The sequence below is a fragment of the Myxocyprinus asiaticus genome, chromosome 14 (genome assembly GCF_019703515.2).
Source record: "Myxocyprinus asiaticus isolate MX2 ecotype Aquarium Trade chromosome 14, UBuf_Myxa_2, whole genome shotgun sequence".
NCBI lineage: Eukaryota > Metazoa > Chordata > Actinopteri > Cypriniformes > Catostomidae > Myxocyprinus > Myxocyprinus asiaticus.
Genome location: NC_059357.1, coordinates 46,115,611 through 46,142,458, shown reverse-complemented (window position 1 = coordinate 46,142,458; position 26,848 = coordinate 46,115,611). Strand labels below are relative to the sequence as shown.

The 26,848-nt window shown below is 39.6% G+C and overlaps 1 protein-coding gene across 1 annotated transcript in view; it reads left to right on the top strand.

Moving 5' to 3' along the window:
- LOC127452142 (BAH and coiled-coil domain-containing protein 1) overlaps positions 1 to 26,848 on the top strand; it is a 164,665-nt gene that overhangs the window by 66,075 nt on the left and 71,742 nt on the right. Inside the window, exons 3-8 of the mRNA XM_051717370.1 lie at positions 13,519 to 13,644; positions 15,069 to 17,210; positions 17,828 to 17,942; positions 18,031 to 18,236; positions 19,581 to 19,736; positions 25,018 to 25,253. Of these exons, the coding sequence (XP_051573330.1) occupies positions 13,519 to 13,644; positions 15,069 to 17,210; positions 17,828 to 17,942; positions 18,031 to 18,236; positions 19,581 to 19,736; positions 25,018 to 25,253 (2,981 nt within the window). The remainder of the gene's footprint in view (positions 1 to 13,518; positions 13,645 to 15,068; positions 17,211 to 17,827; positions 17,943 to 18,030; positions 18,237 to 19,580; positions 19,737 to 25,017; positions 25,254 to 26,848) is intronic.

Below are 26,848 nucleotides of genomic sequence, written 5' to 3'. Positions count from 1 at the left end.
TTTCAGGGGCTCCTCCATCAGGTTTCCCTGTGTAGACTTGTAAGTTCCAAGCATATGAGGAAGTGGCATCACAGGCAGCCCAGATCTTTATACCATATTTTGCATGTTTAGATGGTATAAACTGCCTAAAGGGGCAGCGGCCCCTAAATGGCATCAGTTGCTCATCAATGGTGACATTAGGCCCAGGGTTGTAAAACAGAGGGAGGCAGTGCACCCACTTGTCCCACACTGTCCTGATGGCAGCTAGCTTGTCTCTCTGCCGTCAAGCTGGTCTGTCGTCTCTGTTATCAAAGTGGATAATCCTGGAAATTATGTGGAAGTTTTCCAGAGACATTGTTGCATGGAAAAGTTCTCTCACAGGGATTCTGTGGATTCCCCTTTGGACCTGAAAACTCCAGCAAGGATAAGAACCCCAAAGTAGGCATGTAAATGGGTTTGGTCCATCTCCTTCCACCTCTCTCCAAAAACACACGTTCCTTCTAAATTAGTGCAATCCAGTATAATTTTCTGGATGGAATCTGGGATGAAAAGCTCAAAAGAAGACTTGATGTCCTGCACATGAGTAACGGCCATCCGTATTGGCCGTGGTTGCATCCTTATCACATTGGCAGCCATGCGGGGTGGCTCATTTCTTGGGCAAGTGGACCATTCAATTTCACCATTTTTTGACATCCATATTTCTTCACTTGCGAGCTGCTGACGGGCTTGTTCTGGTCCTGGGGCTGCCTGCTGACGGGCTGGTCCTGGAGCTGGCTGCTGATGGGCTGGTCCTGGGGCTGGCTACTGACAGGCTGGTCCTGTGGCTCGTCTTCGTTTTGGAACTAGCTGATGCTCAGTCTCATCCTCTTCTTCAAAGTCACTGTCAGACCCTGAATTTTCAGAAATGTGATCCTCACATTCTGAAACCTCTTCCTCTACATCATCAAAAGCTTCTCTCTCTTCCAAAATCAATTGCAAGGCCCTCTGAGCAGCGAATCTTTTGGCCATCTTGATCAGTTGTGATAAGGAACCACACTGGCAAAGCTATATTTTATTGTGTCCCGCCCCCAATTTGCAGCTGGGATTGAGTATGAGAAAATAAAGATTGGTTTACCTGCAAGACAGAGGGTAAAATGTGCGGGTTTGAATTTTGCAACAATGCTGCAACCTTGTGCGGGAACGGCAGGGGCAGAAACACAAAACTCACACTTACACTCACACTCTCTCTCACACACACACACACACACACACACACACACACACACACACATGTAATATAAATGTGTAGGGGGGTGTACAGTGTGTGTTCATTGAAAATGTGTTCTGATATATGTTCTTCACAGAAAATGAGCCAAGGCCAGTGTGTCTGAGTTTGAAAAAATAATTAATCGTATAATTTTTCTTTTGATAAAAAAATGAAAACGGTCCCACAGACCCGAACACCATACAAGAGTAGGAGCGTGTTCTCTAACAGATGACCCCTAACCTTACAAAAAATCTAGACTTCTGAAGAACTTGCCATAAACTTGCAGCAAAATTGGCACTCATTATTTTCACATGCAAATGAGCTTCTGATTCATTGCAAATGTTTGCTAGAAGTTTGCAGCTCTTCACTGGTAGTGGTGAACCTGCAGCAAACCTTTGGCGACAATGAAGAGTTTGCCACAAAGCTCATTTGCATGTGAAAATAATGAGTGATGAATTTGCGGCAAATTTGCAGCAAGTTTGCAGAAAGCTGCCAGAACTCTCGATTTTTGTAAGGGTATGCATTAGTACAGAAATTGAGATAGTAATGCAACATCTGATGTAATACATTGTAGGGTAAAGATGTGCATGTTTTCTCCAAAACTCTTTGAGAATCATTTTGAGGCCATTGTTCTGTTTTCATAATATTATATTCAGTTGCCATTTTATTTAAGCAGTATTTTAAAAATAGTTGGAGCCTATGGGCTCTATTTTTGTGACCATGCTAGGTGCAGCGCTACGAGCAATGACTGTGCGCTACGTCTTATCCAATTGCCATGATAGCGCTAATTCTAAGAGCAATTTTCTTGCCAGCTCAATTCTCGTGCCAGCGCAAGTGCCCGTGTGTGGGAGTGCTTACACCAGGGGTACTCACACTTCTATGCATGAGATCTACTTTTTCATAATGCTATTACAGTAAGATCTACCATGTATTGTTGTCAAGATACCAACAATTCAGTAGTGTAATTTGATAATTCTCGATACCAAAACTAATACTAACTTATTTTAGGTAAACATTGTTTTAAGTTCTGAAGTAATTATTCAAGACAAGGAAACAACAGTAATAAAATAAGAACAAAGAAACAAATGAAGAAAACAGTACTTAAATTTTCAGAAATTAAAAATAAATAAATAAATAAATTTACCATTAAACTTAATAGATCACTGGTTTTCACTGTATGATTATAATACATTAATGTTGTTAAAGCTACTACATTTATCCAGCCAAGAGCAATAAATAGTCTTGGTTTTTTGTTATTGTGTTTGATTAATATTAAAGTCTAATATTAATACAGGCAGGTCTGTCAGGAAAGGAGGAGTCAGTCAGTCAGACAGTGTGTAGAGGCAAATTTCCGAAACGTTGGATGGCAAGGGGATAGGTCCTTTATATTATTGAGGAAAGCGATACCTGATTGGTCAAAGAAAATATAACTCAACCCTAACCCTACCCATAAACCTAACACTATCCAATCGGGTATCATTTCCCTCATAAATATGAATCAGTTTTCCCCTGCCATCCTGCGTTTTGGAAATCAGTGCACAGGGGAGACGAATAAGGAAATAAAACCTGATCTTTAAGGGTATCGTTATTTGTGTAGTTGATATCCCTTTCCCTTTTGACCTGTTAAAGAGATCGACCTGCGATTGTCTTACGATCGAAATAGGTCTTTGCACAAGATGTCTGAGAAGCATGTCTATTCTCGCCACAAAGTGTAAACTCAGTTCCTGCATTTGCAGTTTAAGGATTATCCCAGCAGATGATATCAAAGAGCTATCAGTCACTTTTAATACTAGCCATGATTTGAGTGACAGTAGATCTATTTGATTAATTATGTATCACAATATTCTTGATTTTGCTGGTCGATTACAATGTATATAACACGATATACAGTATACACATTTATATTGAAAATAGATTAAATAAATATTTGAACAGTCATATACATTGCAATAAAACAAACTTTATTAGTAAAGAATTCTTTTAAAAAATACTATTTTATCTGTTTTTGCCGCTTAATTGAAGCATAAAAATAAAATGAAAAAATAAGGCACCTGTGGTTGAACATTAAAAGCATCTGCAATGATTGAAAAGTAAACACTTTAATCACACATTTGTTATGGAAAAATCCAATAAACACTGGAAACCTTTTTATACTATATATAATTGCACCGTTAATAAAGGTGTTATTTAAGGTAATTTACTTGGTGTGGTTGCTTCTCTCTATAGCGGCAGGTAAGAAAGCTTGACGGCGTTACCAAGAAAGAAACCATTTAGGCAGCCAGAAACAGAACTAGTGCATCAGTTTTCATTTTGACCATTTTTACATGTGTATATACATTTATATCGAGAGCAAGCGAGATTTAGCACTCTCAGACAAAATGTGCCAGAGAGAAAAAGGCACTTTTACATGCAAAAATAACACAAAGTAACTAATGGCAGATACTGTAAACTATACCATGATGTGGTAGCACATCTGACTCCAGATCTCAGAAGGTTGCATTTTCAGATCACATGACCTAAGGGGTGGTGTGGTGTATTGGTGGTAACCAGATGATTGCTTCTTCTATCCCAGCCATAAGGTATCACCATTCTGCCCTTGAGCAAGAATTTAATCCCATGTTGCTCTAGGTAGATTGTCCCTCAAAGACGTTCATGGTATCGTTCTATGGCAGCATTGCATGAAAGTTATGGAAGTAAATTTCACCGGCTCTGAGCCTTTAAGCATCTTTTTTGCTGATTGGGAGGAAAGCCTGATGTTCTTATGCCTGTGAATACCCTGCTATGAGCTGCATTATCATCCTGCACAGATAATAACGGTTGTGCATGTTCTGAGTGGGCTGCTGTCAATCACTCACAGACAGCTGTTGTCGCTGAGAGCGCAACAGTGTTAGCGATGTTAATGTCAGCACTACACAGTAAACCTGCCTCATCTTGGCTGCCGGCACAGCACCTTCCCTTGTCCTGTCCAGATTAACAGCTGAATGTGCAGCGCGATGCCCGGCGGTGCCCGCTCACCTGCCCTGAGAGACCGCTGCTTAGCGGTGAGCAGCCGACACTATCGGGGGCAGACAGACTACACTGTGAAACGGGATTATGCTGCCAAGTGTCATGCATACAAACACAAAGACACCCGAGAAACTATCTGAAGCCGGATTTGCATAATGCAAGCACTTTATCACTTCTTTTTTTAAAACCACAGCAGTAATGTGTTGTTCAAAGGGAGCCTTATTTTTTTTTTTTCTATTCTTAAATGAACTTGGATAAAATAATGCTCTTATTAATGCTGACAGGCAGTGAGAGGAAAAAAATAGTTTATGCAATTATCACCTTCTTCTGTGTGTCTATAGCAAACCGAGCTTCCATGTGATTGGAGGGATGTTTATATTCATCAGCTTGAACTGTGTTAATTAAGGTTTGATAAACTGTTTCTTCAATACATAAGAACTGCTATTAGTTTCTTTTGCTTTTTCAGCTAGAGATACTATATTTTTGAAAATTTCAGTAGCTTTTATTTTGTATTTTGTTTTTCATTGAGTTTTTAGTTTTAATAATGTACATTCAATTTAACAATTTATTAATTTTTAATTTGTGATTTTTAGTTGTGTAGTTTAATTTCATTTCGGTATAGTTTTGTTTTCATCCCTTACAACATAAAAACACAAATTTTCCATGTGTATATATAACGATATGTACTGTACAACACTTAAAGGCCATGATATACTCAAGGAGAAGTTCTACTTCGTTCTTCACTGAGAGCCAAAAAGAGGTTCAAAACAGCTGAGCAACAGTACACTGTTTGCGAACATTCAGACACAGGCCACGCTGCTGTGGGAGGCGTTTAGAAGTATTTAAATATGAGGACACTCAAGACTACATGTAAAACCTTAACTAACGTGCAGGGTTTTGAGGGTTACTTTTGAAATGTATTCCACTACAGATTACAGAATACATGCTGAAAAATGTCATTTGTAACGTATTCTGTTAGATTACTCAAGGTCAGTAACGTAATCTACATACTTTGGATTACTTCTTCAGCACTGGTAGATTTTTTCACTTAGTTTAGCGTAAAGCTGTCAATTTACACAAGGTTTATTTCTATTACTTCAGCTCCAAACTTACTTCAAACTTACTTCTCTGTCTGCTCGTATGAATGTAACACATCATAAGAAAGTGTTTCACTGCTGTTCAAATGCACTTTGGATAAATGTTTTCCATCTGAAAGGACTAAATATTAAATGAAACAAATGACAATAAAATGCAAAGTAATCTCTTTGGTAATCAAAATACTTTTTGAATGTAACTGTATTCTAATTACCAATGATTTAAATTGTAACCGAAGTGGAATACACTTACTTATATTTTGTATTTTAAATACGTAATCCTGTTACATGTATTCTGTTAATCCCCAACCCTGCTAATGTGACATTAAAATGTGTTATCAATGACTTTATGCCTCATTCTATGTGTAGAATTGAAATGAGATCAGTAAAAGAAGCCACTCGATGATGATTTAAAGGAATATATAGTAGATAATGTTTAAACTGTCATGTTTGCATTCTGCATTCATGGTGCTAATGCGCTAACATGCTATACACGGCCATAATATGTGCCTGTTATACTCTGTTATTGTAATTTATGATGACACTGATACTGCAAAGATGGGTGTATAAAAGACTGTTAATGGGCAGAATACAGACAAAAGAATGATGATAGGCATATCTGATATGAGGCACATGAGTGAAGCTGCTTAACAAACAACAGTGATTGGGAACTAAAGAGTATTTGAGTATATTTAATTACTTTTGTAGACTAATTTAAAATAATAATAATAATAATAATCTCAACACTGCCAAAAAGACATGACAAGTTTAGAGTGAGCACACAAAAGCATTGGATAGCATGCTAACCAATTAGCATGCTAAGCTAATGTTTCCTATGGATAGCATTGTGATAAAATAGCCTTAAAAGATAGAATATCCTACAGTTAGCATGTTTACTGAGTAGCATGCTACACTTTCATAGCATGTAGCATGAAATCCATGGTAAAAGACCATGGTAAAATTTTCTTTTGAACTTAAGTTACAAAAAATCTAAACTAGCCGCAAAATTTGCAGCTCGCTATTTTCACATGCAAATGAGCTTTTGATTCGCCACATGTTTGACAGAAGTATTCAGCTCTTTGCCGGTAGTGGTGAACCTTCGGCAAACCTTTGGCAACAATGGACAATTTGTGGCAAGTTTGCATCAAAAGTTGCCATGAACTCCTGATTTTCAGAAGGGATGCTGCCTCCAAACAAAAATTATGCTTCATTGTGCTGCCTTAAACTTCCATTGGGGAGAAAAAATAGAACAATAAGAATACCTGCAAGCAGAAATGATCAGGGGTAAATCCTGCAATTATTCAGTAAGTACAACACAAAAACATCCAGAACAAAATTTTACCAAATACTAGTCAAGGTGGGGATTGAACCCACAACCGTGAGAACTATAGTCCAATACTCTACAGAGTGTGCCACTCAATTGACATAGCTAAACCATGGTAGAGACATCCAGAGTTTAGAGTCAGCACACAAGTGTGGGTTATCTTTTGAACTATAGGTAGCGCTTTCTTTAAACTGCTCAGGGATCCTCAGGACATGATGTTGATGATGCATACCTATTTTCTTTCAAATCTGACAATGCATTTAAAATATATATCACTTTTTATTCAAATTCAATATGCTGGAGAGGCAGTATGGCTGATATGGGAAAACTGATATTGTTGAAATCTGCATAACCTACAAATTTAGGACATATGGTTCAAATTCACAATTCTTGACCCATAGGTGGCGATGTCGCGAAACTCTGCATGTGCCCTCAGACCATGGTCCTCATGAAACATACCAAGTTTTGTTTCAATAGGACAAAGTGTTCCTGAGATACAGCCTCAAATCCATTTTCACATCGACATGGTTAACTTTGCGATGCTATAACTTTTAAACAAAGACTATCATTTCTGTGTGCTTCGGTCTGGAGAATATTTAAAGACATTGTTTACAGAAATTGGACAAAGTTTGAAGGACATGAAAATATTAAACTGTAAACATCATAATCCAAGATGGCGGACACTGTAATGGGCAGAGTTATTTTGTAAGGGGTTCATTTGAATCATCAAGAGGAGAGTAATCAGAAAAAAAAAAAAAAAAAAAAAGTGTCTCTAGGCAAAACGTTCACAAGATACCCCCAAAAGAAAAGTGAATTTTTGAACTGGTGGTGGCACAATAGAGTGTGTCCTAGAGGTCCTAAATTTGCTATGGGGACTATTCATGCCCACAACTATCATTGTGCCAGATTAAAAAATTTGACTATGGTCTTATGGGCTGCTATAGACTCCCATTGGGGAGGAAGAATAATAATACTAATGGATACAATAGGTGCCACAGCACCTTCAGTGCTTGGCCCCTAATAATTCATTAAATAGGCAGTACAAATTCATTGATATGATTTAAATATTAAGGTTTTATATATGCAGAAATGAATAACACATGTACACCCTTACAAAAATCAAGAGTTCTGGCAAACTTGCCGCAAATTAGTCACTCATTATTTTCCCATGCAAATGAGCTTTGCGACAAACTCTTCATTGTTGCCAAAGTTTTGCAACAGGTGAAGAGCTGCAAACTTCTGGCAAACATTTCCTGCAAATCACAAGCTTATTTGAATGTGAAAATAATGAGTGACAAATTTGCAGCAAGTCAGAACTCTAGATTTTTTGTAAGAGATTTAATCATACATTTATTTACAAATGCATTTTTTTGATATATTTGCAACGTAATTTATAATTTCTGACTTCTACATACATAACCCTCCAATCTGCTGAAGTAGCAGACATTTACAGTAAAGTTTAAGACAAAAGTTGTTATATTTCTCACTTTGTGCTTATAGTTTTGAATGGAATACATCACATCTGGTTGGGCGGTCACAGATGGTCCAGTCGCAGAAGTATTTCAAGCTCAAATTGGATCCAAAAATTCCACATCCGCAGATGATTAGAACTCCGTGCAGCCCCAGTGAGACTGACTTCCTGTCATCGTCTGTTGTTTGTCGGGTGCAGTAAAAAGGCAGCTTTAAAAATCAGAAACTGCACCATACTCAAAATTATACCATCAAAGTTTAAGTTGCTAATTTTATTTGTCAATTTCACAACAGCACAGCATACTACAGTACTTACGGACAATGAAATGTGTTATAAATATGCCATCATTGCTACATTTAGCAGTAAATTAAGTAACTACCATCAGTCTGGCATCTCTAGGGCATTTATGATTCAGCAGCATGGACCGGATCAGCTCAGATCTTGTCAGATGGTGCAAACTCCCATTTTTATTTTTATTTTAGTTTACACAAAAACATTTACTGCAATTTTTTTTTTTCATCTTCATAATAATTTTTGTTACCCTTGCTTTCAACATGCTGCCACCACACGTCTTTAAAACACAGCCAGTCCAAGTAAATGTAAATGTTGTGGTCATGCCAGACACGTGCCAACATAAATACTTCTGCCTTCATGTTTCTTACTTCATCTTGTTTTTGTTTTCTTTTATAATCCCACAACTTTGGCCAAAGCTCAAAAGTGGAACACGAACATGTTTGGGATAGGTTCAGTGAGTACACTTTTGCAGTGAGGAGAGAGCAGCTCTCTCTCTCTCTCTCTCTCTCTCTCTCTCTCTTCTCTCCAAGCCCTCGATTTCCCTTGTATCCATCTTCTATTCTCTGTGGCAGCTTTTGCTCACATTAATGATGAATATACAACAGTTAGTTCCGGTACTCGAATCTGATTGGACGAGAGACATTCCATGAGTACTTATGGTCTCACACCATCAGCACTCGGACACTTCACTGTGTGTATCACTCTGCTTGTGTTCGTGCCATTCTAAACTAAAGTGTAAGAGCAGTGCAGATGTGTTAAGAGCTACAGTTGAAGTCAGAAGTTTACATACACTTAGGTTGAAGTCATTAAAACTCATTTTTTAACCACTCCACAGATTTCATATTAGCAAGCTATAGTTTGACTAGTCGTTTAGAACATCTACTTTGTTCATGACACGAGTAATTTTTTCTACAATTGTTTACAGACAGATAGTTTCACTTTTAATTGACTATATCACAATTCCAGTGGGTCAGAAGTTTACATGCACTAAGTTAACTGTGCCTTTAAGCAGCTTGGAAAATTCCAGAAAATAATGTCAAGCCTGTAGCCAATTAGACAATTAGCTTCTGATAGGCTAATTGGAGTCAATTGGAGGTGTACCTGTGGATGTATTTTAAGGCCTACCTTCAAACTCAATGCCTCTTTGCTTGACATCATGGGAAAATCAAAAGAAATAAGCCAAGACCTCAGAAAAAACATTGTGGACCTCCACAAGTCTAGTTCATCTTTGGGAGCAATTTCCAAATGCCTGAAGGTACCATGTTCATCTGTACAAACAATAGTATGCAAGTATAAACACCATGGGACCACGCAGCCTTCATACCGCTCAGGAAGGAGACACATTCTGTCTCCTAGAGATGAACGTAGTTTAGTGCAAAAAGTCAAAATTAATCCCAGAACAACAGCAAAGGACCTTGTGAAGATGTTGGAGGAAGCAGGTAGACAAGTATCTATATCCACAGTAAAACGAGTCTATATCGACATAACCTGAAAGGCTGCTCAGCAAGGAAGAAGCCACTGCTCCAAAACCAACATAAAAAAGCCAGACTACAGTTTGCAAGTGCACATGGAGAGAAAGATCTTACTTTTTGGAGCAATGTCCTCTGGTCTGATGAAAAAAACATGGAACTGTTTGGCCATAATGACCATTGTTAAGTTTGAAGGAAAAAGGGTGAGGCTTGCAAGCCGAAGAACACCATCCCAACTGTGAAGCATGGGGGTGGCAGCATCATGTTGTGGGGGTGCTTTGCTGCAGGAGGGACTGGTGCACTTCACAAAACAGATGGCATCATGAGGAAGGAAAATTATGTGGATATATTGAAGCAACATCTCAAGACATCAGCCAGGAAGTTAAAGCTTGGTCGCAAATGGGTCTTCCAAATGGACAATGACCCCAAGCATACCTCCAAAGTTGTGTCAAAATGGCTGAAGAACAACAAATTCAAGGTATTAGAGTGGCCATCACAAAGCACTATCCTCAATCTGAAACAAAATTTGTGGGCAGAACTGAAAAAGCATGTGCGAGCAAGGAGGCCTACAAACCTGACTCGGTTACACCAGTTCTGTCTGGAGGAATGGGCCAAAATTCCAGCAAATTATTGAGAGGAGCTTTCCAAAATGTTTGACCCAAGTTAAACAGTTTAAAGGCAATGCTACCAAATACTAACAAAGTGTATGTAAACTTCTGACCCACTGGGAATCCGATGAAAGAAATATAAGCTGAAATAAATAATTCTCTCTACTATTATTCCAACATTTCACATTCTTAAAATAGTGATCCTAACTGACCTAAGACAGGGAATGTTTTCTGCGATTATATGTCAGGAATTGTGAAAAACTGAGTTTAAATGTATTTGGCTAAGGTGTATGTAAACTTCTGACTTCAACTGTATATATATATATATATATATATATATATATATATATATATATATATATATATATATATACATACACACACACACACACACATTATATATATATATATATATATATATATATATATATATATATATATATATACAGTTGTGCTCAAAAATTTGCATACCCTGGCAGAAATTGTGAAATTTTGGCATTGATTTTGAAAATATGACTGATCATGCAAAAAAGTCTTTTATTTAAGGATAGTGATCATATGAAGCCATTTATTATCACATAGTTGTTTGGCTCCTTTTTAAATCATAATGATAACAGAAATCACCCAAATGGCCCTGATCAAAAGTTTACATACCCTTGAATGTTTGGCCTTGTTAAAGACACAGGTGACACACACAGGTTTAAATGGCAATTAAAGGTTAATTTCCCACACCTTTGGCTTTTTAAATTGCAATTAGTGTCTGTGTATAAATAGTCAATGAGTTTGTTAGCTCTCATGTGGATGCACTGAGCAGGCTAGATACTGAGCCATGGGGAGCAGAAAAGAACTGTCAAAAGACCTGAGTAACAAGGTAATGGAACTTTATAAAGATGGAAAAGGATATAAAAAGATATCCAAAGCCTTGAAAATGCCAGTCAGTACTGTTCAATCACTCAAGAAGTGGAAAATTCAGGGATCTCTTGATACCAAGCCAAGGTCAGGTAGACCAAGAAAGATTTCAGCCACAACTGTCAGAAGAATTGTTTGGGATACAAAGAAAAACCCACAGGTAACCTCAGGAGAAATACAGGCTGCTCTGGAAAAAGACGGTGTGGTTGTTTCAAGGAGCACAATATGACGATACTTGAACAAAAATGAGCTGCATGGTCAAGTTGCCAGAAAGAAGCTTTTACTGAGCCAATGCCACAAAGAAGCCCGGTTACAATATGCCCTACAACACCTTGACACACCTCACAGCTTCTGGCACACTGTAATTTGGAGTGACGAGAGCAAAATCAGAATCAGAATCAGAAGGTTTAAATGGCAATTAAAGGTTAATTTCCCACACCTGTGGCTTTTTAAATTGCAATTAGTGTCTGTGTATAAATAGTCAATCAGTTTGTTAGCTCTCACGTGGATGCAAGAATTTGGGGCCTCATAGACAACTATTACAAAAGACTGCACGCTGTCATTGATGCTAAAGGAGGCAATACACAGTATTAAGAACTAAGGGTATGCAGACTTTTGAACAGGGGTCATTTCATATTTTTCTTTGTTGCCATGTTTTGTTTTATGATTGTGCCATTCTGTTATAACCTACAGTTGAATATGAATCCCATAAGAAATAAAAGAAATGTGTTTTGCCTGCTCACTCATGTTTTCTTTAAAAATGGTACATATATTACCAATTCTCCAAGGGTATGCAAACTTTTGAGCACAACTGTATGTATATATATATATATATATATATATATATATATATATATATATATATATATATATATATATATATATATATATAAAAATAAACTGCAACTTAACCTGACAGCCAATGATAACCATGCATTTTTATTGTATGGAAAAGAACAGCTTTAATAACATTTCCACAGGAAAAAGTAATATGAGTTTTGAGTGACATAGGTGTGATTGAATGGACTAAATTTAGACATGTGATTTAGACACTTGTTTACCTACTATAATCATGCTTAATTATCAAAGAAACAAATAAATGTTTTTGGAAGTTGCAAACAAAATCCTCTGGCTCAAAAATATGGAATCGGCATGACAATTCTGGATGAGATCTGTTACACATCACTCTCTGGCAATTCTAAAATTAATTGGAGCTCTGTAATTACCAGCACTAACATTTGTCACATATTTGAAAGTTTAAAGACTACTCATTTACTTGTGGGTTATCTTCAAAGACTTGTGTTTGAAAGGTGTTTGGTTTTCTCGTAAATTCTGTCCACAAGGTTTTGTTGTTTTGCTAGTGACAGATGTTGAAGAGTCTAGACAGCTGAAATAAAGTTGAACTTTGGCCTTTGTCTTAAATCACTGCATGCCTTGCACTGAAGACTATTTTATTTATTGTTTTACTGTATTACCTCTTATCTCAGCGCTGAGATAGTGTTGAGACTAGCACAGTGACAGCCATATGTTTGGGAGACAACATTCATCCATTACCCAAAAATCCCCAAGACTGAACTTGTCTTGTTGTTTGCATTGCAAACCCAAATATGATGGCAAATATGACATCCAAAGCCTGTGGTTATTGGTGAATATGGAGCACCAACTGCATTGAAATGGGGAGATAAGATTTGGACCAAAACACTTGCGGCCAGAGCAAATGTTGCTCAGTGATTGTCATCTTGTTATTAGAGTGTTTCTTGATTCCAGAACTTTCTCCTCTCTTAAACTTGTTTATACTTTAGCTTGGCACTGTCGTATGAACCTTCAATGTTTTTAACATTATTTGCAGTAGGTATTCTCAAAAGGTTTTTGATAAACAGGCACATCTGCTCACCCAACGCAACTCAAAGTTATAAAAAATCAGAGGTGCACGATGATGCATAACATACCCTTGCGGAAGCAATGTGCTGAGTATAAACTAGGCTTTACTTTTTCTCTTTCTCTTTCATTCTCTCCTTCTTACTTACACGTTGTTTTTGCAGTTACATCAACCTCCTACTCCCTGAATGTATTTTTCTGGACGCTTCCACTGATGTGTTCTTCCTCCTTTTCTCTCAGCAGTCCCAGGGTATCCTCGCTTCTCAGGAAGTCTGGCCCATACCTTTCTTCCCATAAGCCATTTGGATCACCATGCCAACAGTGGGGTGCTCTATGGGCAACACCGTTTCTATGACACACAAAAAGGTGGGTAAAATAAAATAGAAATTCACAAACTTGTTTCATAAAACATTGTATTGATTGCCGAGTTGCATATACTGAAAAATAAAATGACTAGTAAAATTGACTTTACACGTTTTTGCACACAGATTTTCGAATTCAATTTTAATGGTATAAAATTAAGTAAAATCAACGTAACCTCGTGACATAATATTGAAAAAGAAAAGTGAGTAAATCTAACATAAAAACAGCATTTAATTAATAGCATTTGAAAGGATATTATATACAAATGTTTAATTTTTTGGACTTTCCTTCAAAACATCACTTTGTATTGCCAAATAGCAAATGTACGTCTCCGAGACTTCTGTTTAAGAGAGTTTTTTATCTGGAAAGAATCGCATTCAAATTAACATCTGATAAACATCTCAAAAAGAGGAGATTTACACACATTCTAAATCATAAACATCTCAAAGACATTTGCTGAATGTCCTTTTGACATACGAGGAGAAAAATCGAGAGTTCATGGCAAATTTGCCGCAAATTCGGCACTGATAATTTTCACATGCAAATGAGCTTTGCAGCAAACTGTCCATTGTTGCCAAAGGTTTGCCGGAGGTTTGCCACTACCAGCTTAGAGCTGCAAACTTTTGCCAAACATTTGCAGCGAATGAAAAGCTCATTTGCATGTGAAAATAACAAGCTGCAAGTTTGCGGCTAGTTTCATTTTTTGTAAGGGCGTCTTCAAGATTTAAACACACACATCATATATACATCAGGGTGATGTACGTGTGCTATCAGAAATTATTGGTGGAAGAAACAAAAGATGGTGCCACACAGACTTTTACACTTGGTGCACAAAACATGATAACAGTAACAATCAATTAATAATGTTTTCAGTATAAACGGTTAATTTTGAGTAGAAAATTTCACAAAACAACAAGTTACAAATTGTGACAACAAAATCAACAGTAACAGCAGTGTAAATTAAACTGCCATTCTGTGAAACTATGCAAGCTATTTAATTATTCAAGCCTGTTGCATGCTGGGAACACCAGCTTTAAAAACATAATTAAATTGACTTATTTTCTTTACCAATGAAATGTACTCAAATCAGCTAATAAATATTACAAAGTTTTTCAACTTTATGATTGATACTTGAGAACGCATTGTAAAGATAATAAACAATCGTAAATAATACTTATAAGTTAGAGCATTAATGTCTAAATGTTTAAATTGAGTAAAAATTTCAAATGTAGAGTATTTCATCTTTTCTGCTATATTTACTTTATTTCAAAATATTTTTTTCCAGTGTATTTCATATGCGTCTCTACTTCTCTGTTGTAGTCTCCAACAAAAATGACAGCATAGGTCCATAAATTAACCCTCAAGGGAAGTGCTTCTGCTAGGGCTAATTTTGAATTATTATTATTTCCATTTGTTTTGTTTCACAGAGAACTTCTATTTAAGAAGTCTTCCGTCCCAGTCCCCACTCATCTCAGCCAATCACAGCATCCAGCCCATATCGAGGATGGGGCCTGGACAATCCCAGGGCTCATGTAGCAGGGACAGAGATGCAGGAAGTGGGGTAAGCCTGCACAAGGGCCTTAAAGATACTAGCATAGACAGAGGCGTAGTTTCAGTCTCCAAGGATAAAGACAGGCCTAGTAGTAAACAGGACCGCCATCACCACAGTCACCATCAACTACCCCATCATCATCCTCACCAATCCCAGCTCCACCCACAACACCCAGTCTCTTTGGAAGAGATTAATTGCAGGGGACACAAAGCCAACCTGCCTATGGAGTGCAAGGATCATCCACAGATCATGGGAAAGCCTCTTAGTGCCTGTCTGCTCAACGGGAAGATGCAGAATGGGGACCACGGGACTAGAGTAAAGGTCTCTATGGCTACTTGTGGTGGGGATGGAGTGGGTAGAGGTAATGTAGGCTCCAATAGTGTCCAAAGCAGGCACGTTGGGGGAAGCAGTAATGGGCGCTGCACCAAAGAGGAGGTAAGTGGGGAGATGCGGATCAGTGAGCAGCCTCCTACGACCTGTCTGGAGCGGAGTCAGGCAATGCAGCATTCCTTGCCCTACTCAGTGCCTTCTCCACTGCCCATGGGCTCTGCTGCTGGAGGGGGGCATCCAGGTGGCTTCCACTGTTTGCAGCTTCATCCCGGCCACCCCCATTACCCAAACCACAACCGGCACTCACACCATCACCCAGACTTCTTCTGCTCTCCTCCGCCAGTCTCTGTGGGAAACCCTTCCTTACATGATAAAGGGATCAATAGTGGTGGCTGTAGAGAACCCAAAGTGACTGGAGCCACATTTGTACCGTCTGTTAGCCACCTTGGGGAGAAAACTGAAGACCACTTCCAGCTGGGCAGCTCTGAGTGCCAAGGGGTTGGGGGTGGAAGGAATAGTGTCAAGGAGAAGGCCTTGGAAAAGACTTCCAATGGGGGGCATCATGGGAACTGGCCCAGGAAACAGCAGCAAACTCCAACCCAGCAGCAACATCCCTACAGAAAAGTTGAAAAAGCCTCAGATTGGATACACAACCACCACCATCACCTGCAGCAACCACAACGGCAGCAGCAGAACCATTCTCAGCAACACCAGACTGTGCGTTCCAGAAGTGCGGACTGCATTAACAGTATGGAAAGAGACATCTACAGAACTACTCTGGCTCATGAGCCAAAAGCTGTTCATCCCTTACCCAACCAACCCAACACCAACCCCCAACCCTACAGGGACTGCTCCCACTCTGGACCTCCAACCATTCTTTCACCTCTTGCTGGAAAGACCATGGGCCAGCACGTGGGTGCAGGAAGACAAGGAAGCTGCTCCATGCCGAGAGATGGACAAAAGGTTGCCCGCATTCGCCACCAACAGCACGGTAGGGCTGGCCCAGAGACAACTGGTGCAGATCTAAACCAGGCTAATGGAAACCAGGAGTTGAAGAGGAATATATCTCCTTATAGCTACTACAACAACAACATGCAGCATCCCCCACATCAACAGCCGTCAGTGCCACCTTGGACCATGCAACCACACCAAATGCACTCTGAAGGGGACCAGCACAAATCTTACATTGAATCGAACAGTGGAGCTGCCAACAACAGACCGCCTACACAGCAACAGCTGCAGCAGCACCAGACAGCTGGAATGGGTCCCCCTCTTCCTCCGCTTCATCCGGCCCCTCCTCAAAATCAGCAGGAGGTCACAGGCTCACAGGGAGAGAACAGTGCCATGAAGAACCTTCTGAAGTACAGCAACCAGCAGCCTCTCCTTTCCCAGAAGAGCCCGTTTGGAGGGCTCGGGAGCCTAAAAACAGGGCCAAATAGCACCAGCTGCTCTCTTCAGGGGAGCAAGCAGACCCTTCCCTCCAGAAAAGGTCATAGTCATGAGAGTGAGCGAGCTGATTGTGGGGGACGGGGCAGAGAGATAGGAGAGGACCCACATGTAGAAGGGGAGGTGAGACAGCCTCCAGTGGGGATTGCAGTTGCTGTGGCACGACAGAGAGACCCAGCCTGCCAGACATCAGGCAGCCATCCCGGTAGCCGACAGGGGCGGGTGCTGTCTTCCATGAAAGGTAAGCTTGACCTTTGAACTGTCAGGGCCTTCTTAAACAAACAATGGGCAGGGACACAGAGCAGTTTGTTTATGCATGACCTCTGGAAGACTTCACTGGTGAAAAATAAACAGCAAAACTCGCCAAGACCCAAAGTGGAAACAGCTTTTTACTTTTACACACAAAGATGCTGGTACAGGGAGAGAAAGGTTGTGCTGCAGCTGTTTACATGCAGTGTACCAGCGACAGTGCATGTCATTCACTAACCGAGCGTACACATGTGCGTAAAACTGTTTCCACGCAAAAATTAAGATTAATCAATAAGTTAACATTTACATTTATTGTAAATTTAGGATAAAATTTATAACCATCTGAAACCACATGCACACAAAAATCAAAGAGTCCCGGGATGCTGTAAACATGGAATATGTTAAGCCAAAATATTTCAGAGCAACAAAAATTATCACATTACAGCATGACCTGGCATAGGTTCTGCTTAAAAAAAAGTCAAACATGTGTAGTCTTGGCTAATGTAAAATGTATTTATTGTGTTTAAACTGGTTTTAAGAGTGGCACACTTGGCTTTACATGAATATTTTGCAGATAAGAGAAAGTTTTTGATGTTAACCATTTTGTAGGCACTCCACGCTCCATGTACCCTTCAGACTCACCTGGTGAGGAGGAGAGGAAAAGGATGAGTGTAGAGCACATGGGTCATCGGTGCCTTGACAGAGAACGAGACACTTATATCAGGTGAGTGACCCATCCCCCCACATACTTCTTGTATTGTTACACTTGCTCAACCACTGACCTTTCAACCTCCTCTCATCTGGTTTTACAGGGATAACAAGGAAAGAGTGGAATTTGCACACATCCATCCATCTAACAGTTGCCATGGTGACCTCACCTCTCATATCATGGTGCCAGGTGGCACTTCAGTGCAGCCTAACCAGTTAGGAAACCCGACTGCGCATACACACTCTGCTCACCACCACTGGATGCCACGCACAGGAAGTCCCTCCCTCTGGATGACGGATCACTCTTATGGTTAGTAATGTTGAGTAGAAAATTAGATGTGGGGGAAATCCACATTTCAATCTCCATTCTTCTTTTTTTGTTTTTATTTCCTGTTAAAATAATCAATTAATTAATCAGAACCAAACAGATGCTCATGTTTTAATGCAGGGTGAGTGGTATAATTTTTGTTTAATTTTTTTATTAAGATTCATAAATAAGTTCACGCTTAAATTTATTCTGAATTTAGGATAAAATTTATAACCAACTGAAACCACATGTACACAAAAATTAGTGATGTTCCGATACCTGTACTGGTATTGGACTCAGGTCTGATACCGTGGTCATGTACTGGTACTCGTACTTGTAAAAATGCTCCGAAACCAAAAACCGATACCATCTGATGTACGAATGTCATTTTGTAAACATTCAGTGCACAAATTAAAATCTTGTTATGTCCTAGTGAGATTATTTTACTGCAAAAGCTGTGATTTAATGATATAAATATATAGTTTGCATGAGTGGCGAGCTGCAAATGTGAGAACTTGTGAATGTATGGAGACAGTGTGGTGCCGATGCCGGCTGCACGTACCGTGGCTCATACAACATCGTCATGAGCATTGAGTGCTGTCTGTAGCAGATGACAGTGAACAGTGAACACCTTGGTCATAACAACACAGAAACACTTCAAAATAAAAGCTCAGTAACAATAAAAGCTCAATTTAAATTAATAAAGTATGACAGAAATTTAATATTCACTGTTATACTACTACTACTACTAATAATAAATCAATTCTTTTCAGTTTTTATTTGGAACTTAAGATGCAAACCAAAATATATGAACATTCATAACATATTAATGATAAGTCAATTAACTCAACTGCTTCACATTATGTAAAACTTAAATTAAAAACAGAAGACGTAAACACAAAAAATTATAAAATGGATTGTGTAGATTGCAACTTCTGATTGGATGAGCCACATTCCAAGCCATTGTAAAATAGCTGATAAGCAAATCTGTGACCACACAACAGATGAATTCTATATTAATGTGGCAAGTTGCAAAGTTGCTTCGCAACCTTAAAGAGCCAAAACTTTGTTTTTGTGACTAATCATCTTGACTTGTTTGTGACACGTCCTGCTCTGTATTTTCACATTATTCAATGTTTCTTGCTCTCATGTAAAAATAACATAAAGCATTCCTGCATACAGATGGACCATGGACAATGTAAGCCTAGCAAATATATGTTACCATGATATAAATGGTATAGCAAAATCTCTACTAGTTGACACAGTAAATACTGTCATATTCTCCAGCATTAACTTAAAAAATGATGAACTTTGCTTTATCCTAATAGGACTTTCTTGTTGTTTTAGGCATTGGCCACACAGCTTTGCATCAGAATCTGCCCCCGGGGTTCTCTGCAGCTATGCCTGCCCCCCTTCAGTCAGTCCTTCCACTACCCCAGGACCCCTCCGCCCAACTGGTGGTGCTGCCCAGCGAACCTGCCACACACCCAGCCAGCCACCTTGGTATGCCATGCTGCTCTCTGCCACATATCCTCCTTTCCTCCCATATCCTCCATCTATTTGACCTACTGTGCTTGACCCATTTGTCAGATTTAGCATTCATTCTTTTTGCAAAGCACACAGCAGCTCTCAAGGGTTTGTCCCTCAAGATCTACTGTAATGCTGCCAAGCTTGAGAAATTATGCCAGCTAACAATGAATCCACTCAGGTTTCAAGGTTATAAGTTCACTTTTAGCTGAAGAAACATTTTGTGCTCACTTAAGTGAGCCTACTGACAAAACTAGCACAAACCCTTGCAAAGCATAGTGATTCCCAACCAGAGGTACTTAAAGGGATCATTTATTCACCATTATATTATTCCAAACCCATATGACTTTCTTTCATTCATGAAACACAGAAGGAAATGTTAGGCAGAATGTAAGTCTCTGTCACCATTCAATTCAATAGTATGGGAAAAAAGAAAGATGCAATAAGTACGACTTGCTACTGCTAAGCACACTAAGGGGGGGTGGGGGTGTCCAGTAATGGGAAAGCACTTTTTTGTGTTGTTTTTCTAAAGTTAGAGTGCCTATACACTGGCAGCCAAAAGTTTGGAATAATGTACAGATTTTGCTCTTGTGGAAATAAATTGGTACTTTTATTCACCAAAGTGACATTCAGCTGATCACAATGTATAGTCAAGACATTAATAGCGTGGAAAATTACTATTACAATTTGAAAAAAATATTCAGAACTTCTTAAACTACTTCAAAGAGTTCTCATCAAAAAATCCTCCATGTGCAGCAATGACAGCTTTGCAGATCCTTGACATTCTAGCTGTCAGTTTGTCCAGATACTCAGATGACATTTCACCCCACACTTCCTGTAGCACTTGCCATAGATGTGACTGTCTTGTCAGGCACTTCTCACACACCTTACAGTCTAGCTGATCCCACAAAAGGTCAATGGGGTTAAGATCCATAACACTCTTTTCCAATTATCTGTTGTCCAATGTCTGTGTTTCTTTGCCCACTCTAACCTTTTCTTTTTCTTTTTCTGTTTCAAAAGTGGCTTTTTCTTTGCAATTCTTCCCATAAGGCCTGTACCCCTGAGTCTTCTCTTTACTTTAATATCGACCTTCAGACATGCCAGTCTATTGCATACTATGGCAACTCAAAAACAAACACAAAGACAATGTTAAGCTTCATTTAACGAACCAAAGGGCTTTCAGCTGTGTTTGATATAATGGCAAGTGATTTTCTAGTACCAAATTAGTAATTTAGCATGATTACTCAAGGATAAGGTGTTGGAGTGATGGCTGCTGGAAATGGGGCCTGTCTATATTTGATCAAAAATGACTTTTTTCAAATAATGATGGTGCTGTTTTTTATATCAGTAATGTCCTGACTATACTTTGTGATAAGTTGAATGCCACTTTGGTGAATTTCCTTCTGAAACAGCAAAATCTGTACATTATTCCAAATTTTGGCCGGCAGTGTATGTCCAGAAGTATTAAAGGGGCCATGAAGTGCTCTTTTTTTGTTTTATTAACTTCCCTGAGGTCCACTGATAATGTTATTGAGTTTTAAGATAATTTAATATAAGATCATTTTCCACCCTGTCTCTGTCCCTCTGTTTGAAACGCTCTGTTTTGGCCTAAGTGCCTCCTTAAAACTTTAACATAAATGCCCACTGTTATGATTGGCTAACAGCGTGCAGCCCCTCGAAATCAGCAATATTTGAAACTCAATTGGAAGAGAATGAACAACCCCACAATATTATGACACTGCATTTCAGGGTTTCCATAGAACGCACACCCAGCACATTGCATCTGAATATATTACATTGTTCATCTCTCTCTCTCGAACTGGCATCCCACCTCCTCTTTATCCCTCTCCCGGCTGATTGGGCTGATTCAGCGTCGGGCGTCCATCATTATGGTTTTGTGTGTGTGTGTGTTCGGCGTAGCTGCGGGGATGCAGCACGTGAAGCTGTTTTATGTTATGTTTAAGAAATACATTTCTACGTGTTTGTCAAGCCGGTCCCAGCTTCCTCCTTTCCCATCCTTGAGTCATTGCACTGGTGCTGAAACCCAGGAAGGAGGAAGGATGCGCTGTAGTGGAGTCCTCACCGCTGCCGTCCGCCAGGAGGAGGAGGAGCCACTGCTGTCCGCTGGGAGGAGGAGCAGCTGCCATCCACCAGGAGGAGGAGCTGTTGCCATCTGCCAGGGGACAGAAGACTTGCTGTCATCCGCTGGGAGGCGGAGGAGCGGCTGTCATCCACCAGGGGGTGGATGAGTGGCTGAGGACCAGTCGACAGTGTGTCCAGGGCCAACGAGCCCATCTCTCTCTCCTCTCTCTCCTTCTTCTCTCTCTCTAGCTCCCTCCCTAGAAATTGTGTGTGTGTGTGTGTGTGGGGGGGGGGGGGGGGAGTTATGTTTGACTTCAGTTTGTTATTAAAGTATTAGGTTGACTATTCAGCTGGTTCCCGCCTCCTCCTTGCCCATCTTAAGAACCTTGTTACAAGCTGTTAAACTCAGCACCATAAATATCAAACATACATGACATTTGAAATATTCAAGAATGAAACAGTTTACTTACTGTTTTGCATCGGGTGCAAGATGCCCCATCCTTCAATAGTTTGCTTGGAAAGCTTGAATCGTATTATGACTGGTTCATAAGCAATCCATGCTTACATGAGCTGAAAAAGCATGCAATCCACGCTGAAATACGATGAAGACACATCCACATGACACACAAACATAGTCCAAAGCACAGTGTGATCTAGACGCACACATAAAGCATCACATCACCGAAAACGTATCAAAACGTTCAAAGACACCAGTCTAGCGCTTGTTTTCATACACCAACAATTAAAAATAGTGCAGATGAGCAAAGAACGTGTCCATGATGCATTTGTTCTCAAAACAACAACAACAAGCAGCAGCTGAATGGAACCGAATTGCTTCTCCTCTTCAGAGTTGTAACTTGACACCACGTCTTTTAAAAGCTGCGCAAGATATGTATCAAGTGGTCAAAGATGTCTGTCTCATGCATGAATATATACAAAAATAATTCAAAATAGTCCAGATGGGTCTCTTTTGGTGTTCAGGAATAGTTAGGCCACAGTAGGCCTTATTTGTCCTTCTCTCTCAGTTTATGAACTGAAACACCAGTGGGCGGGCCAAGGATGCGTTGATGTAAAAGTAGGCATTGATGTTTTTGAGCTGTAGAGGTGGCCATGAATTAATGTACTCCTAGTGAAAAGAAGTAGAGAACGAGGTGTTTTTGCTTCTTGGTTTCAATAAATGCTTTTATTGCATTGGGGATTATGTTTTGAGTTCTGAAATTTACAGTATGTTTTTAAAGTAGAAAGATCTCATAAAATATCAAAAGGAAAATATATCAAGGAAAATTATTTTAAAAAATGAGTGGCGCCAATGGTTTCTACGATCTACTTAGGGTTACGATGATTTTGGGAAGTGCCACTCTGATTGATTCAATCACAGAATGGACTGATTTGGTTGCAGTTGTTAACAGCTCATTGGAGGGGACGATTATCAGATTAAAACAGATAATTGGTCTGTTCGTCACACAGTCACTTTGATATACATTAGCTTCAGAAGACTTGTAATACGTACTACTTTAATGGTGGTATTTTATCATTTTGGAGCTTGACAGCCCAGTCCCCTTCCACTGTCAATACATGGAAAAAAAATGGCTTGGATATTCTTCAAAAATTCTCCTTTTGTTTTCCATGGAAGAAATAAAGTCAAACGGGTTTGAAACGATATGACGGTAAACAAATAAATGATGACAGAATTTGGGTGAACGATTCCTTTAAGACTACACGTGTAATATGAAGAGTAGAATCTTTTTTTTTTTTAAAGGCGGGTCTGGCTATGTGTCATGCTGGATGTGCGTGGCCAGCTCGCTGTCTGACACTGCCAGGGGAATGGCTGGAGTTTATCCTGACATGGGAACTAAGAAGTCGCCTAGACTACATACTGCAGCACTTGCCCACTGTGGGTTTCAAAGGGGATTTTTCAAGGGGGCGGATACAGATTACCAAATGCCAAGCTTCTCATGCTAACAGTTATTCTAATAGGAACTGCATCCATTGATTTTAATCAAATAATAATCATTGGAAACATGTATCATTCTTTGCTCACACGGCTACACATATCAGTTAGAGAATTCTCAAGTGGAATGTCAGGCTGCATTCACAAAGTCAGTGTTTAGGATTGAGAACTGTATTTACTAACAGGTCTGAGTATTAAATTGTCCTGTTCCTACAACAGCATAGGCTACGTACCGCAGCTGAATGTGGCTCAGATCTGATTTTCTGTTCAAATCTGATTACGTTTTAAATGGTCTGAACACCCGATGCTCCTAAACTGACCACTATGCGTATAACGCTCCCTGAGCATGCAGATAACAACCCCTGGTATGTTCATCCTAATATGTATAGCTACTGTAATTAAATACTTAAAATTATAATCAGATATCATCAAGTGATGGAAAAAGGCTTCTTGATGGCTAATGTAGTAGTTTTAAGTCATTTCCAGTCATATGGTGGACTTTCATTGTCATCGAAGCTTAAGAATGTAATATTACTTACAAGCAAAACACAACATAAAATCTGAAGGGCAGCAGGACTTTGTTACATTTATTTATAACTATTTCAGATTAGTATTGACTTGCAATCTTGTTTTGATACAGTTTGAAAAAATCTTGTGCAAGTGACAAGAGCTACAGAAATCTACCTGTCTGGTATCTTTACATGCGCATATTTTATTATTTTCATTAAATGTAAACAAATTGCTAAACACAACTCCTATAATTGTATTTTCTTTCCTTAAAAGGAACTGAACATGTTAACAAAAAATGCATGATGTTTTAAATCATAAAAGGCCTATATGCAGTATGGTGCAAACCAAGTATGCAAATGATGAATGTTGAACCACATTGAAAGTGGCTCAGATTGGAAATGATTGAAAGTTATTTTCTTCAAATAATAAAATAATATTTTCTTATTATATCTTAAAAATTGTTGTCAGTTTGGTTATAGAATGTGGTTGTCATTCTCATTTATAATTAAACATAACTTTATTTATCACTCTTAAAAAGGACTCAGCTGCTGTATGATATTACCCTCAGTGTAGGCTGTTTGCATAAAATGGAGTGGGTGTCTCACCTATTTATATCTGTATGGAAGCGAGTATGATGTGTAAGTGATCACTATGTGAGATTCGTATATTAACATGTTGTTTTCTAACATTATCACACACCCTCTCTTTCATTAGACATGATGGACCAGCCTGGTCTATGGCCTCCAGTCTACAGGGCCCGAGGGGCCCACTCCCACATGCAGCATCCTGCTGTGTATTCTCGCTCGCAGTTTCTACGGCAACAAGAGCTTTATGCTCTCCAGCAACACCAGCAGCTGCAGCATCAGCAGCACCCGAGCCATCAGCCTCCGGCTCCACCCCACAGAGCAACAAACAACATGGAGCCACAGCACAGAGCTGGACACAGCCAGGTAACACACACACACACACTTACTAAAAAGTGCCAAAAAGTACCATGATACTACCATGATTTTTTGGATAAGTACCATGTTACTACCATGGTATTCTTGAAAGTACTTTGGAGTACCATGTAAAAACCTTGGTACATGAATTTAACAGTCATGGTTTATACAGTATCAAAGTACCATGGGATTACAATGTGATATCATCACTTTATGTAATGGTCACCCCCATATGCATACACTGATGAGCCAAAACATTATGAGCACCTGCCTAATATGCTGTTGGTCCTCCGTGTGCCGCCAAAAGAGTGCCGACCCCCTGAGGTATGGACTCTACAAAACCTTTGAAGGTGTCCTGTGGGATCTGGCACCAAGACATTAGCAGCAGATCCTTCAAGTCCTGTAAGTTCCACCATGGATTGGGCTTGTTGGTCCAGCACATCCCACAGATGCTCAATCGGATTGAGATCTGGGGAATTTGGAGGCCAGGGCAACACTTTGCACTTTTCATCATGTTCCTCAAACCATTCCCAAACAATGTGTGCAGTGTGGCAGGGCACATTATCCTGCTGAAAGAGGCCACTGCCATCAGGGGATAACATTGCCATGAAGGGGTGTACCTGGTCTGCAACGATGTTTAGTTAGGTGGCACGTGTCAAATTGACGTCCACATGAATGGCCAGACCCAGGGTTTCCCAACAGAAAATTGCCCAGAGCATCACACTCCCTCCACTGGCTTGTCGTCTTCCCACAATGCAACCTGGTGCCATCACTTCCACAGGTAAACGGCTCACACATACATGGCCGTCCACATGATTTAAAAGAAAACGGGACCAGGCAACCTTCTTTCAGTGTTCTAAGGTCCAGTTCCGATGCTAGCGCGCCTATTGTAGGCGCTGTCGATGGTGTACAAGGGTCCTCATGGGCACTCTGTGGCTACGCAGCTCCCTACACAGCAGGGTGCGATGCACTGTGTGTTGTGACACATTCCTTCCCTAACCATCATTAAAATTGACTTATGCCACAGCAGACCTGTCGGTTCAGACCTGACCTTTGTTGCCTTCATGCATCGATGAGCCTTGGGCACCCAATACCCTGTCACTGGTTTGTGGTTTGTTGTGGATACCAATATTAAGTAAAAAATTAAAAGGAAAAATTTTGAAATGAAATGAAAATTCTGTCATGAAAATTGAAAATAATGATATTTACTCATCCTCATGTCATTCTAACCCCATATTAACTTATCTAGTTTGTGGAACACAAAAGGAGCAATTTTGAAGAATGTACTTGTCGTTTTTCCCCATGCTGTTACAATGAGTAGGGACCGGAGCTTTCTAGCTTAAAAAATGACGCAAAAGCACCATGAAAGTGGCCCATGCAACATATGCTGTATTCCAAGGCCTCTGAAGCCATTAGATAACTGTGGCAAGGAGGAGGGTGGAGCCGGGCCTCCTGCCGCCTCCTTGGTCGATACTTATACCGATTCTAACAAAAACTATATGCCAATACTGATATTTTGCTTGCTTACTCATCAGTTCACTGTTTTGCTTATGTAAGGCTGGAAGAACCCCAGAAACATTGGTCTCCTGAGAGACAGACAATAC